The sequence below is a fragment of the Crotalus tigris genome, unplaced genomic scaffold, assembly GCF_016545835.1.
Source record: "Crotalus tigris isolate CLP2741 ecotype Arizona unplaced genomic scaffold, ASM1654583v1 scf7180000024337.5909745, whole genome shotgun sequence".
Classification (NCBI taxonomy): Eukaryota; Metazoa; Chordata; class Lepidosauria; order Squamata; family Viperidae; genus Crotalus; species Crotalus tigris.
The window spans coordinates 5,631,273-5,646,756 of record NW_024100507.1 but is presented as its reverse complement, the minus strand read 5'-3'; the positions used below and the strand labels follow the sequence as shown (position 1 = coordinate 5,646,756).

At 37.4% G+C, this 15,484-nt stretch overlaps 1 protein-coding gene across 3 annotated transcripts in view; it reads right to left on the bottom strand.

Annotated features, from left to right (window-relative positions):
- The window catches only part of SLC66A2 (solute carrier family 66 member 2), a 62,971-nt gene that overhangs the window by 35,926 nt on the left and 11,561 nt on the right, over positions 1-15,484 (bottom strand). For 2 of the 3 annotated variants that reach the window (XM_039325383.1, XM_039325380.1), the window contains exons 3-4: positions 13,404-13,537; positions 10,934-10,987 (exon numbers count right to left, since the gene is read on the bottom strand). In XM_039325383.1, coding sequence (XP_039181317.1) covers positions 10,934-10,987; positions 13,404-13,537 — 188 coding nt within the window. The remainder of the gene's footprint in view (positions 1-10,933; positions 10,988-13,403; positions 13,538-15,484) is intronic. The other variant, XM_039325382.1, reaches the window with a different exon arrangement.

Here is a 15,484-nt window from a genome sequence, read left to right as displayed (position 1 = left end):
GCAGGAAAGAGAAATCCCATCAGGCAAGCAAAAATCCACTTGCATGATGCTAAATGAATGTTACATTTCCTAAGAGAGTGCTGTTTTGCTTTCTGGTCAATTATGACCTAATTGTGCTGAACCAGATAAGAAGCAGCAATTCCACTTGATTAAACCTGACTCTTGTCCAAGTCCCACATAAAGCAATGGCAAAAAAAAAATTTAGAATAAAATATGGTACCTAGTTGAATGAAATGCTGTCATTCCATTGTAGGAGAGTCTTTCAAAAAGCTCCCAGATTTTCCTCAACACAAGCCATTCTTATTTATTTATTAAATTTATACCATAAGGGAAATGTTGGGGGCACCTCTTAAATAACGCTGAGTATTAAAGTAAAATAGATCCTAGAGAGGAGCCAAATGCAGGAAAATACATTGCTGGCTGATAGAAACTTTAGGTTCCTATCCATCCATCGAGAAACCTATATCTCATTGTATGTATCTGGCTGCATTTCCCCCTGGATTATATATATATGCTGTACCTAGGAGAGTGTGGATCAGCTCTTGCAACAGAAAATCCTCTTATCCCAACCCAGTCCAGTAGCTGACAACAGCAGATTGCAACATTCCAGGATTCCCAGCTAAAAAAGAACATTGCCTTTCCAAAAAGAGGGTTCTTCCTACAAAACTTCAGCTACTAAGCAGAGAGAGAACCCGAGTATAAAAATCACACTGCTAAATCATTTATGTAGCTCTCCATCCACAACCATTATAAGTATACATAATAATTAAAGCTTAGTCAGGATGATAATGTCCTCATGGCTACGGGTCATACTAGTTGGGAATTACGGGGCATCTGTGCAAAATATCTGGATGGCACCAAATTGTATAAAGTTGCATACTCTAAATAAATTGTATGACATTCCTGCTCTGGGGGAAAGGGAAGTTCAAAGAAAATCAAGCAGAGATTTATTCTGCCTTTCTCACCAAAGCTACTTCCAGCTAACTTTTTTGCAAGGATCCCTGAACCCCCGAGAGCTTTTTTTTTAACGAATGGATGGATATTTATAGTCAAAGCCACCTACTTTCATTTATCATATCACACCATATACCTGTATTACAAATGTTTGTTCTTTGAAGAATTTTTCCCATTTAAAAAGGTTTAAGCTCTCTACAGTATTCTTAAAACAAATTAGAAAACCAAGTCATATTTTGTCCCAGAATAGTAGAGTAATGGGAACATCTACAATCTGTGCAAAGGCAGACATTTTACACCAAACCCTTTCCAACCTGGTTTCCTAGAAACTGCAGGACCTAGAATTTCTAGGCACCATGAATGTTGACTGGAGGTTTAGAAAGATGCAGTCTTATCATCTTTGAAGGAAGTCAGGTAGAAGAAAAACAGATACAGCCTGTTCTCCCCACTATACACTGTATTTATTTGAAATCAATGGGTAAGAGATGACCAGGCGGAGCCCGAGGGCAGGGTCAAGCACATCATCAGTTTGAAGTCATTACATTCCCACAAGAAACCTAACTCCAGTACCTCCCCCCCCCATGAATTCCGTTGACCCTTATCTAACACCAATTTGGCTTTACCGTTAATAGATCATTCTCAAAAAATGGCTCCCGAGGACAGGAAGCACATTTACCAGAACGCAAGCCGGGTGAAATTATAACACTTCCTCTCAGGGTGCCTTGTTTTTTTCTGAGTCTACAGCACACTTCAAAGCAAACCCTGGGTTGTAGTCTCTCTCTCTCTCTCTCTCTCTCTCTCTCACACACACACACACACACACACACACACACACAAACAAACAAACACACACACACTGATGGAAAATATAAAATCTGCATGTCATTTTCCATGAACGACTTTGAGTTCAATGCAGGGCTAGAGGCATTGTAAAAGAAATATAAATTATTCACACAAGCTTCAGATTTTTGTTTGACACTTTTGTCAAATTATGATTTTGAAATAATTCCAATATCCATAACCTCTTCAAACACATTTTATAAGACACATGGATGTTCATTTAAGATATTTTCAGTATATATTGAATATCTTTTTCTTTCAAAAGTTCCAAATACAGAAAAAAAAATGCAGTTTCTCTTCTCATTCCCCTGGCTGCTGGTCAGTACATTTAACATGTCTAAATGTTTGCTGGACAATGATTCAATCACATCTCAGATGTCAGAACATGCTTTTTTGCTGCACCTTCATACTTTCCCTTAAGACTTGAGAATAATGTACACATTTTTCTAATTGGAACAGCCTGATGTTAATATTTTGAAAATCTAGTGGCACCCTCAAGTGTTCAAATATAGCAATTGCAGCTTTGGTAGCATTTTCAGATACAGTACTCAAACGTTTTCATCTTGGCATAAAAGCTCTTTTGTCCAGACTAACTTTTTATCTAAATTGTCCATCTCCAAAAGTATGAATCTTTATCACTGACATCTATCATAATCCATGCATATTTGTATCTACAATTACGCCCCCTGGATCGACCCATACACTTATGGTATCTACATTATCTAGTGCAATGGTGGGATTCAAATATGTGAATAACCGGTTCTCTGTGTGGATGCCGCTTCCGGAAGTCCATTCTGGGCCTGGACAACAAAAAATTAGCTACCGGTTCTGCCGAAGTGGTGCGAACCGGCCGAATCCCACCACTGACCTAGTGGCTAAGGAGATCCAGCAATGTTAGGCAACCTGGTGCCCTACAAATGTTTTGGATTGATATCAGACCCAGCTTACATGACCAATGATGAAAGACTGTAGAAGTTACAGCATTACATGGTTATTTCTCAGATATTCCCACTGCTTCCACTTTATTAAACAAACCGCTTTGTTAGGAATAAGTCTAGGATAGTCCATCCCCTTCTGTCTTCCTACACTGGCTGGAGGAGAAAATTCTCAACAACATAGGTCAGGAATTTCCCAGAATGACCATGCTTGGCAGAGATACCTAGCAGATGATGAGGCCAACTAAATTCACCATTATTATTTCTTCAGGCTTCTTTTGCTTTTGGAAACTGTCTAATCTTTCCTGCCTGGAGAGTTGGAAATGGATACTACCAGTAACAACAGTGCTATTTGTATTCCATCTTTCATATATTTTAACTATGATGCTCTCAATAGTGCCATCAAATCCATTTCCATGGATTTTTGGACAAATGCCAGTATTTTTAACATGCAGTGCAATTCTTTCTTCTTTTCTATTGCTATTTCTTCTTGAGCAAGTCCTGTACTGTATTTAGAATATTTGTCATCCTACCAGGTCTCAGCTACACCTTTAAATTATTTATTGCCCTATAATAAAAATCCAAGCTTATTCCATTTAATTTCTATAATCCAAACTTGAATATGTAGAATAATTAAGGCAGTGAACTTTATGAATTAATGCTTTTTCCCAATTTTTCATTGAACCATTTAATAAGTTCTAGTATAGTTATTTCCATTCACTCTATAGTACATAAATTCTTGTTTATAGATTTCCTTCCCCAATCCCAAAATTCAATGTAAGGTCCTTCTGACCAAGTTGCACATGATTTGGCCAAGCACAGCAGAGACCCAATCTCTCCTAAGGAACCATTGCTCTAACATAGTGGTGGCGAACCTATGGCACGGGTGCCAGAGGTGGCACTCGGAGCCTCTCTGTGGGCACACATGCCGTTGCCCCAGCCTTGCCTCCCCCCGCAACCCCCTCCTCTCCAGCAGCCCCCCTGAAGGAGAGTCACTCCTGAGTGTGGCCCACACGGAGCAGCGCAGCCAAGGACATGACAGCCAGGCAGCGTAGACAAGACTCTGCCCTCACACCCCATTGTGCACAGCTGATGCTGCAGGGTGTGGGCAGAGGGCGTGACCGTCATAGCTCTGCTGGGCTGCCTGGGCGATATGCGGCCGGCCCTGGAGGCAGTGAGTGGCCCTGCGGGCAAGCGGGGTGGGAGATGGGGGCGGGGCAGGGGCAGGGCAGGGGGTGGAGCAGGGGCAGGGCCAGTTTTTGGGCACTCGGTCTCTAAAAGGTTCTCCATCACTGCTCTAACATAAGTGTTTTTCAAATTTGGCAACTTTAAAATCTTGGACTTCAACTCCCAGAATTCTGGAAATTGAAGTCTACGCATCTTAAAGTTACCCCGTTCAGGAAATACTACTCTAACAAATCATTTTCAAAATTCTTCTTTCCCTCTTCATCATCTTTCATGAATTGAAGAATGTATGCAAATATCTACCAAGCTCCCAAATATTCCAGTTTTCTTCACAGATCTTTACAGTCCAAGATGTGATCATAACTGATCTTGATAGTTATCACTTGTTCTGGTATAAAAGAACAGGAAGGGATATATGCAATGGTGGGATTCAGCCAGTTCGCACCAGTTCGGCAGAACTGGTAGCTAATTTTTTGTTGCCCAGGCCCAGAATGGACTTCCGGAAGCAGCATCCACACAGAGAACCGGTTGTTCACATATTTCAATCCCACCACTGGATATATGTCAATTGGCTTAATGAGTCATAGCAACTTTCCCTCATTCTTGGCTCTGCTCCCAACTGTACTTCATGAGCAGTGAATCCAGACAGCACATATTTGTTCCTCATAGTAAGAAGTCATCTTCTTTGTCTTTTTGTAGATAGCAATTGCATTGTGCTGCTGTTCAGCTGTCCAACCTCTCATCTTCTGTCTAGCCCAGTCTTTTGTTTCTTCTTTGCAAACTCAGAAATTTGAGAGCCTTCTCCAACAGCTTATTACTGAATTCCAACATTGTAGATTATCTTCTGTAAATACCTCTTGTTTCTCTCACTTTTGTTTGTTGGGCTTGCGACTTTTTTTGATTCTTATTCTTATGAATCATTATGTTTTCTTTCCGTTCCCGTTGTTCTGTTTCTTTTATTTAAATCTAATAAACCTTCATCCTGCCTTACAATTTGAAGCACTTGCTTCATAGACAGCTTGTTTTGAGACAAAAACATAAACCTGCCACAAGTATTTTGGGTCATGCACGCATAATCAGATCTGTTCTTTTTCACTTCTGTTTCTTAACCTAGAGAAATGTTTTTGGACCTTCTTCTACTTACCTAAATTCTTAGGTTGACCATGTACACAACATCAACTCAGAGGGGAAATTAATTAGGGGCTTCATACTTGAACTTCCCTGCTATAGCCAATGGCCATGACCTTACCACAACTAATAAAATGTGATAACACTTGTACCTGTGATACTTTATCACTATTAATTTTAAGACTAATATAAATATACAATGTTTTGTCCTCTTTACTTTAAATGGGCAAAGATAATCCTTGCTGAATATTATCACTGATCCAATATCACATTTTACTTACACAGCTGAAGTTTCAAGAGAAAAAAACGATAAAGAACAATAAGTTAAGGCAGGGTACCCAATCATAGCGCATTCTAAGAGTAACACTTCCAGTCTGGATAATCAATAAACAATTCCATTGGTGGCTTGGGGAGATATAGTTCTAATCTGGGGAACACTAAAACAGAATATGTTTTCATTCCACTCCCTTTTTAAATCATCTCTTTCTTTTTCCAGTTTCAAGATGCAAACTTCATACAATTAAAAGCTAGAATGAAACCTCAAAGAACCGCATGCTGAGCAAAGTCACAGCATTGGATACCAAAGACAAAAAATGTATCCTATAATTGAAAGAGTCCTAGTTCAATTTAACAGAACTCTGTTAGACTCGTACTGTTTAAACTGGTTTCCTTCAGAGCAGTAAGGAATGGAAAATACAATAGTTACAGAGACAGACTAGATTCTATCATTAGTGAAAGTAGGACCCTGCAAAATAGGGCAACAGTACTGAAATATTCATATACCAACCAATTAAGATATTTATATTTAATCTTGCATTTTTAAATAAGATTTCCTTTAGGTAGGCAAACTCATATTAATCTATGCAAAATGATAATTAGATTAACATTCATAATTGGAAACTGGCTGGTAATTTCAACAGATGGGAAGGAAGAATGAAAGGACATTGTTATAGGAAGTGTGGGGCAGTGAAATTTCAAATACAGGAAAAGCTAGAAGAAACCACCTGGCTGGTTTTAAATAAGAATGGCTTTCCCCCCCCCTCCCAAAAAAATAGCAAGTTGTTAAAAAAAAAGACCATCTTTACCATTTCAATTGAATTGATAACAGCAACAGTAATTTTCTCCCCAGGTGAATATGCAGCAATAATCCTACTATAGGAGATATTAGAAAAATAATTTCCTAAAAATTTCCTAATTATCATTTGAAAAAACAAATATACCATCAACGCTATAATAATAAAAGTTAATATTACCACATAACAAATCCTTACGGTCAAAAATATTGTGCCAGTAGCCAAAATGGTGAACTATATCAGTCAGCTTTGAAGACAGACAACAATCAATGAGAAAGTTTATCATTTATATTTAAGGTTGGGTATGAAAAAGAGAATATGTATTTTCTTTCAACCTCACTCCCCCTCCCCCCAAAATTTTATTTTGGAATTTTTTCCAAAATGTTCCAGCTGGGCTGCAGTTCAGCAGAACTGTATTCTGACATATTTTGTTTATTCTGCTTCAGCCAAAATCTTCGGGCAAAGATGACACAGTCAGTACATCTCATCCCTCTCATCTCTTTGCGGCTCGGGTTACACCTCATCTGCTGATTTGCTCCTTTTCCCTTTCTCCCTTTAGCTCTTCTTTAGCTACGGTACCAATGTTCTTGCGTTCATGTATAGCATACTGAACCAGCCATCTGCCACCTATCATCCCAGCATTTTTTTTCCTTATCTCCACTCAGCCATGTTAATGTCCTTGGCCTGCTCCCTTTCTCCCCCAGCCCCCCAAAACATAAGTATGTGATTTTCAGTCGAGATAAGTGATGGCGAACCTTTTAGAGACCGAGTGCCCAAAATGCAACCCCAAACCCACTTATGCATTGTCGGGTGGGTGTGGCCCATTGGATGGGTGTGGCCAATTGGGTGGCCATTAGGTAAGCGTGGCTGCCGTGGTAACGGCAGACTGGGTGGGACTAAAAAGTTCAGTCAATCAATTCCAACTTTGCAAGATCTTTTTTTTCCCACGAGAAGTTGAAATTGACTCATTGATTGAACCTTTTTTTTTTTTTTTGCACACGGCGGCGGAGGCCTAAAGCGAAAAGGTTTTATAAAACCCAGCTGAAGGCCTAGGACTGGGGCGATGGCGTGCATGCTCACAGAGAGGGCTCTGAGTGCCGCCTCTGGCACCCGTGCCACAGGTTCGCCATCACTGATCTAGATACAGACCATCCAGAGTAGTTGTTCTGCATATGAAATGCTTGTGTGGCAAAATTTTATACATCCCTAATTCAAGAGGTGCTTTGAAATGTGCAGGACTACAAATGAAGCTCTTCTCCTTCGGTCATTAAAGCAGTCATGTTCCTTGTGTGGCTTCTATGTGAGGCTGCTTTGGAAGTGTTTCTGCATGAACGAGAAAGAAATGGCTGTGTGTGTATGTGCACACAGACCCAGCCAAAGCAGATTTCAAATCAACTATGCATGCAAAATATGCAGTTTTAACAATGAGATGAGAGGGGAGCTTCGTTTGCACTCCTATATATTGTGAAGTATCTCTTTATACACTTCTATTATGTACAGATCCCAAATGAAGCAGAAGGTATATATCTTTTGATGATCATCATTACCAGATTTGAAACTCCTCAGAGGGTATACAACTGAAAAAAAATGTTATATATCAATATTACCACCATGTAGTATAAATATAAAGCAGGATACTAAACTCTAAATAGAAAAACTAAATAGGAAAAAAAATCAAACTAGCCAAATCATAAAAATATAGTAACTTCAAAGCATGATGACAACAAAACAAGAGACATCACACAAGTATTTGTTCTCCATTCAGATAAAAAGGAAATTAGCTTTAAAAGCTAAAGACTTGACAGAGCAACTGCCTAAATTAACAGTTCCTAACCTTGGTTCTGTAATCTCAACCACTGGCACTGCTGAGTAAGGATTACAAAGCACACTAGTTAGCATCTGGGTTAAATTTAAGTTAGAACCCATTTAAAAAGCTAATTGAGAACAAAGCAGCTTTATTAGATGAATCATCTTTAGCCATCAAACAAAAATGCAACTAAACCATTATAGCATTAACACAGAAAAACTTACTCAGGTGCTAACAACTCTGCAATAAGAAGTTTGTGCAGTCTCTTGATTTAGAGCAGTGGTTCTCAACCTGTGGGTCAGGACCCCATTTGGGGTCGAACGACCATTTCACGGGGGTCGCCAAACAATGCAGTCCACCATTTTTTCCCCTTTTCCTTAGCTGTGCTATTCCCTTTTATTCTATTGGCTTTTCAAAACCCAATAGGAATTGTCCAGGCTGTCTCTGCCCTGCTGAGCCCGCCAAAAGTCCCATTCTGCAAACGGTGCTGCACCAGTTGAGTAGTCCTCGACTTATGACCGGTTGAGTAGTCCTCGACTTACGACCGGTTGGGGGTTGCAGCATTAAAAAGGTTGAGAACCACTGATTTAGAGATTCTTTTAAGATAATACATTGAACGCTATTTAACTGAATATTCTTTCTTAGAGAAATTAAATGATTAAGACCAACAATTCATCAGTTTTTTCTAATTAGCTCTGTAAATAAGACAAAGGCTTAATGAGAATAGTAATCTGCACTGGAATTCATTTTTATCTATTACTCTTGCATAGATAAGCCTGACCAATATTTTGTTTCTATTTGAAAAAGGGATATTGTAGCTGCTGCCTGGCATAATAACAATTAGATTTCTGAATAAAGCATTTAGATAAAAGCTTTGTACTGCTCTTCTTGGTAGTGATGATGGAGACAATTAAGAACAATAAATAGTTTTCTGGACTGCTGAAAAAGAAGAGAATCAGTTTCTGCTCTGAAGTTAATGCCAAATGACTATTTCAAATAATCTCCTTCAATTTATATAAACCAGCGGTCTCCAACCTTTCTGGCTTGGTGGACTGGTGGCAGTGGTGGCAGCAACAGTGTGGGGAGGAGAGGGGGGTGATTTCGTGTGCATGCGCACCACTTTCACAAATGCAGGTGTGCATGAGTACGAACACACTCACCCACCACTTCCGGGGCCCGATTCTGAATGGCTGCAGCTCGGCCCTGGCCTTGGCCACCCTTTATATAAACCAAATAGTCTATAGTTCTCCCAAACCTCTGAGTCCATGTGGCCATTAGAAGTTACTATCTAGCACATCTGGAAAGCATCACATATTATACGGTATCCAAAATTCCTTTCAGAAAAGCTACATTTCAAGGAGTCATTTCTTGTGGCATCTTTTTCAGCAATGATTCACCAAGTATTGTCCGAAAACCCCTTTGGAAGGGTTCTGTATTCAGTTTCTTCCACATGGCAACACAAGGCTGAGTAAGGACAAATCTCCAACGGCATCATTTTTCCATCCCTGAAAGTCAGTACTTCTAGCTATGGCCTCCTAACCTTCCCAAAATGGAGGGCAACCAACTGCTTCTTCTGGCATGAATAGTCTGGAAAATTCTAGTGGCACTAAGCCATACCACACTTGATATACGAAGACCAGACCTTTAATCAGCACTCAGAAGCTAAGAGATAATCAATACATGTAATCAACAAACAAGTGAAATATAAGCCAAGAAACCATACCTTTGAGCAACCAGATCACTGTACAGGTAGTCCTCAACCTATGACCACAATGGAGCTCAACATTTCTGTTGCTACGCAAGACAGTTGTTAAGTGAGTTTTGCCCCATTTTTTTACCTTTCTTGCTACACTTGTTAAGTGAACCACGGCAGTTGTTAAGTTAGCAACATGGTTGTTAAGTGAGTCTGACTTCCCCACTGAATTTGCTTGTCAGAAAGATCGCAAAAAGTGATCACATGACTCTGGGACACTTCAACCGTCATAAATATGAGCCAGTTGCCAAGCTACTGAATTTTAATCACGTGATCATGGGGATGCTATAACAGTGTGAAAAGCGGTCATAAGTAACTTTTTTCAGTGCCGTTGTAACTTCAGTCACTAAATGAACTGCTGTAAGTCGAGGACTACTTGTGTGTCTGATATTTGAAAACAGCCATATGTGCATTTTAATATGATTATTTCAAGATGACAATTATTATTTACAATTTACTACTCACAGTTTCTACACAATAGTTTTTATAATGCTCAACTGGTTGAGAAAACAACACTCCAGCTTAGAGAAAGCACTGATTATGTATCATTATTTAAATAAAGAATTTAAAAAAACTAAAACTAAAATTAAACCAATGGAAACTTTGACAGGAGTGGGAAACCCAGGCTCTGGTCCTTTCTTAAGTACAAAAGCCAGCTGGATGGTTTTGATCCAATTCTTATCCGTAGAGTGAGAAGTCAAAAAATATCTATCCATCAATTCACAATGCACCATTGTGATAGGTTAGCCCATAACCTTCAAAGGAGACTTTGCAGTGCATTGATTCATATAATACATACACGTGCACACTCATGCATGCAAATACTTTAAATGTGTCTGCATGTTGTTCACACACACACACACACACACACAATCCCATCCAATTGTCACAAACTGTTGAATGAAACACAAATTATTGTGTGAAACACGATGAATAAAGTAAATTTAAGAGGATAAATCCTATAATGTCAAATCTAGTCATGGAATTAACAGGAGAAAAAAAAATATGGGAAACACATAAGGGGTAAAATTGAATGTGCCTTTTCCCTTTGTGATAAAACCCAAATGAAGATGTTGTTGTTAAAAAGATGCGGCATGGATAGTTTCTTCTTAGAAATGATAAGCATGCATGCATTTCTAAAATGTCAAAAAACAAAACAAAAATAAAACCTAAATCCCAAGCAAAAACAAAAAAGGAGTGGAGGACAGATGGTGTTTCGATGGCACTCTCATGCAACAAGGGTTTCTAAAGTACATACCTAGAAAGATTCTCTTGGGAGCTGTTTTGATTTCTTCATCCTTACTATCTGCAGCTATATTAAAATATTGAAGAGAAAGCAAAGACAAAACAAAATAGTTTGACTCCTCATAATGGCAAGCTGTGAAAGTGCTCTAAATTAGCTTAAAGTTAAGACAGCTTTATGACAGTCATCATGCTAGAATGCTCTTTTATATTAAAAAAAAGCAATTTAATTCACTGGATTCTGATATTAGGCATTCATACTGTGCTCCCCAAAATTTAGAAAAACAAAAGAATCATTTAGAAAACATAAAGGACAAGAACCATAGCTTAAGCAAATATTGAATGCATAGATCAGTATCAAGCAATTACATTAGTCATCTATTTTACATCGCTTTACATTTTTTCGCTAAGAGGATTGTGGGAAAAAAATTAAGCAAAGGTTTAGCTTAAATAAATCAAAACAGCATGTAAGAGCTCATCTCAGACGATAAATGATGCTTTACAATAATTCAAGAGATAAATATGTACAACAAACTTATCTTAAATGCCAATAATTGAATTACAATATGAATAACAAATAAAATTTTAAGCTATATTCACTTATCCAAAGTGGTACAAAACTACAAAACCAGCAATTATTTTCAATTCTTTGTAGCCAACAAGATCTATTGTTTGATAAAAAACAGTTAAATTCTGTTCAAAACAATTCTCTCTAAATTTTGCAAATCTAGGAAATTGATATATGGATATTGAAAAAAAAAGTAAATAAATTGCCTTTGATCACCACATATGTGTATCTCTTACACATACACTAAACCCAAACATTCACATTTACAAATTCATGTACAAAAATAAAAAGCATGAATTCAAAATAAAAAGCCAACAATGCATACTATCAAAACAGGTTTTTGGATATTTCAGACCATTAATTCATAGAACTTGATATTTAAATCATACAAGAACATGAGAAAAAATTTCTTGCATTAAAATTAGAAAATGACATTTCAGAAAACACTCCAATGTATGCTGCTTACTAAGGTAATAATAAGGAAGATATACAGTATTTGAGTGAATTACCCTTCTTATGCAGAACAAGTTTCGTATAAGAATAGACCAGAAATATATAAATTAAAGAACTTTGAGCTACAGATTGGGTCATAAAACAGATGACTCAAGAAAAAAATTCAACAGTGAAGGCTCAATATTGACTGAAAAGCAAAGAGGAGACTAGATCTTAAAACAAATCTTTGATTCGCAACAATTTAACAAATATTCCAACCAGCACAAAACAGACTGTTTATAGATCCTCTAAGATTTTCCCATTAAGATTTGTTTCATGTAACACATTCTGTCAGTATTAGGCAATGTGAAAATCATTAATTTCCTCCCAGAATTAGCTGCATGAGTGAAGGAACTTGGTTTTTTATATATACATACACTAAAGCTAACCATCCAATCAGAAAAGGACAAATATGGATTTAGGAGAATTAATAAGATGAATGGACATATGGATGGATGGATAGGAAGGAAATCTAGCAAGTCTGCCTTCTTTGCATTGCCATATCACATATATCAGACGCTTGCACTTCCAGAATTCCCCAGCCAGCATGCCACCTGGGAATTCTGGGAGTTGAAGTCCACACATCTTAATGGCTTCCAAGTTTGAAAAACACTGGCATATCTGAATTGAAGAGGAGGGGAAAATAAGTGTGCGTACGTCTGTAAATTATATACATATTTCATGGGCTCATGACATCAGCTTTTTCTCTCATTTCTGTTATCAACCAACTTTCTTATCATCACAAAATGAAGAAGGAACATTTACAAAAGCTGAAGTATGAGAAAACTGTAGAATATTTGTTGTACTGCAACGGAAATATATATGCATGTGATAGTCATTCCCTATTCCCACGTTTTGTATTTGAAGGTCACACATAACTTGATGGAAGCCATTTGAACCTCTAAGAGATAAGAATGCTGACTAGCTTGTCCCACAATTCATCTATATGTCACAGTGTTTGTTATCACCACCACATTCATGATAGATGGTACGACTGATCCATAAAATGATGGAATGTTACACTTCTGAGCAGAACAATGAGTACAAAATGATATTTCAAATGGATATCACATGACTTTAGAGCAATGAATGAGATACCAAGAAGCATATGAGTATATAATAGCAATCTGGGAAAGAATGATCTTTCATCTATAATTTTGCAAAAGAGAACAACAGAAGCCATTTCTATAGTTCACTACTCCTATAAATAGGGTCACTGTTTGAGAATTGCTTTGATTAGGATTTAGCATATTCATACACACACAAATAAAAGTAAATGCTTTCAAAATAAATTACATTTCCTTAATTGGGATGCTCTTTGTGTGTTGGATTATCAAAACAGAGTTTTGCCAAAATATAATGGAGCCAAAAAAAAGAGAGGAGAAATAATGTTATACAGAATTAATACGCAATGATTTCAACCAACCTGAAAAGGAACGTCGTTTTATATTCAACTCATTGGCCACACGTACTTCAGTGCACAATTTCAGCATTAATAACATTGTGGCTATCATTATAATGCTTTGCAATAGTAAAGGTGACTCAAAATGTCTCCCAAACCTAAAAGAAGAAAAAGAGATATCAAGTGGTTGAACAGCCAAAATCTTAATAGTTGAAATTATAAAGTGCAAGCACTAAAAGGGAAAAAAGACACTTTCATAAAACAAAATTCAGATTGGATATAAATTAATTTTCTGATTATCAAATTCTTCCAAGAGTCAGTCACCATCTTAAATCTAAGTAGGGAACCAGCATATAAATCTATAACTAGAGAATCTTCTGACAAAATCACATAAGATGCCAAATAAATTGTTCTGGATAATTGTAGAAAAATATAACAAATAATGGAGAACAAAATTAGCAAATTAAGACTAACTTTTTTACATATTGGAGAGAAAATTATAAAATAATGGTATTGGAGATTCTTAATTTTAAATACAAAATTTTTGCCAATGAACCAAAATCTATGCCCAGAAAATCGGTTTTTCCCAGTAAAACCACTAGAGGGAGATCCATTCTCCTCCTAAGCATTTACACATCATTAATAAAATCATACACATGTAACAGTTTCACAAAACACATTCAAATATCTTAAATTAATACTTAATATTCATATATACTATCATTTTTAACTTACCCATTCATTTACAGTATGGCAAGTGTAACCAACTAGGCTTTCTCCAGCACCAATTAGGGGACTGGAGGCTAAAGCATATAAGGAATGGCTGCTGGAATTGGGTATGTCTAATTTAATGAAGAGAAGGACGAGGGGGGACATGATAGCAGTATTCCAATATCTCAGGGGCTGCCAGAAAGAAGAGGGAGTCAAGCTATTCTCCAAAGCGCCTGAAGGCAGGACAAGAAGCAACGGTGGAAACTAATCAAGGAGAGAAGCAACCTAGAACTAAGGAGAAATTTCCTGACAGTTAGAACAATTAACCAGTGGAACAACCTGCCTCCAGAAGCAGTGAATGCTCCAACACTGGAAGTTTTTAAGAAGACACTGAACAGCCATTTGTCCAAAATGGTATAGGGTTTCCTGCCTGAGCAGGGGGTTGGATTAGATGACCTCCAAGATCCCTTCCAACTTTATTACTATTATTATTATTATTATCATCATCATTATTATTATTATTATTATTATTATTATTACTATTATAAATTCCAGTGGCCTTAATTTTGCAGGTGATTAATAAGGCATGTGTTCAGACAATCCAAAAATGAAATTATAATCAATAATTAAGAAATACTGTTTAAAGAACACTGGGGGCTAATAGCACACAAAGCAATAAAAGACTCACTTGGTATTTAACACTTGTGCTTGCAAGTTTGCTGATAAACATAAAGATCTTAACTGTCTTTGGGTCATTCAGTTCAGGGAGCCAAAGTGAGTTCCAGGAAAGGCAGTAGTGAATTTAGCATCCTGGCTTATTGCCATAGCAAAAAGAGAAAGCTTAGCAAATGCAGCATTTTCACATACACATATGCAAATGTCCTAAAGGCATGGACCTTTTATGCCACTTCCCATAGGCATAGAGGATAGAATAGAGAGAACAGGCAGAGAAAACAAGTTTTCTGGACAAAACGGAGAAAGAATTCGCTTGCATTTGCAACACTGAGCAGGTTTGTACTATCCAACCTTTGGAATAAAAAAACCAAAAAGCAAAAGGAGAGTTGCTGGTGTCCTCTGGATAAAAACAAAAGGGAAAGAGAGAAAGCAAGAAAAAGGAGAGAAACATGTTCTCTTCTAATAAGCTGAGTGGTTCAGAGCACTGGGAAGGGGGGATTTTAATAAATTATCAGGAAGGTGTCACCCAGAAAGATTTGTTTCCTGGATTGATGAGAAAGGGGAAAAGGAGGAGATCTTTAGTATCAGAATCTATGATGATCAGGATATTTTTCATTATTATTCTAACAAAAGCCTTCACTGAAATTTCTGGGTTTTACAACAGCAACAAAGCATAACTAACTAACCAGTGGAATTGTTCCAATGGTTCCAATGGTTCA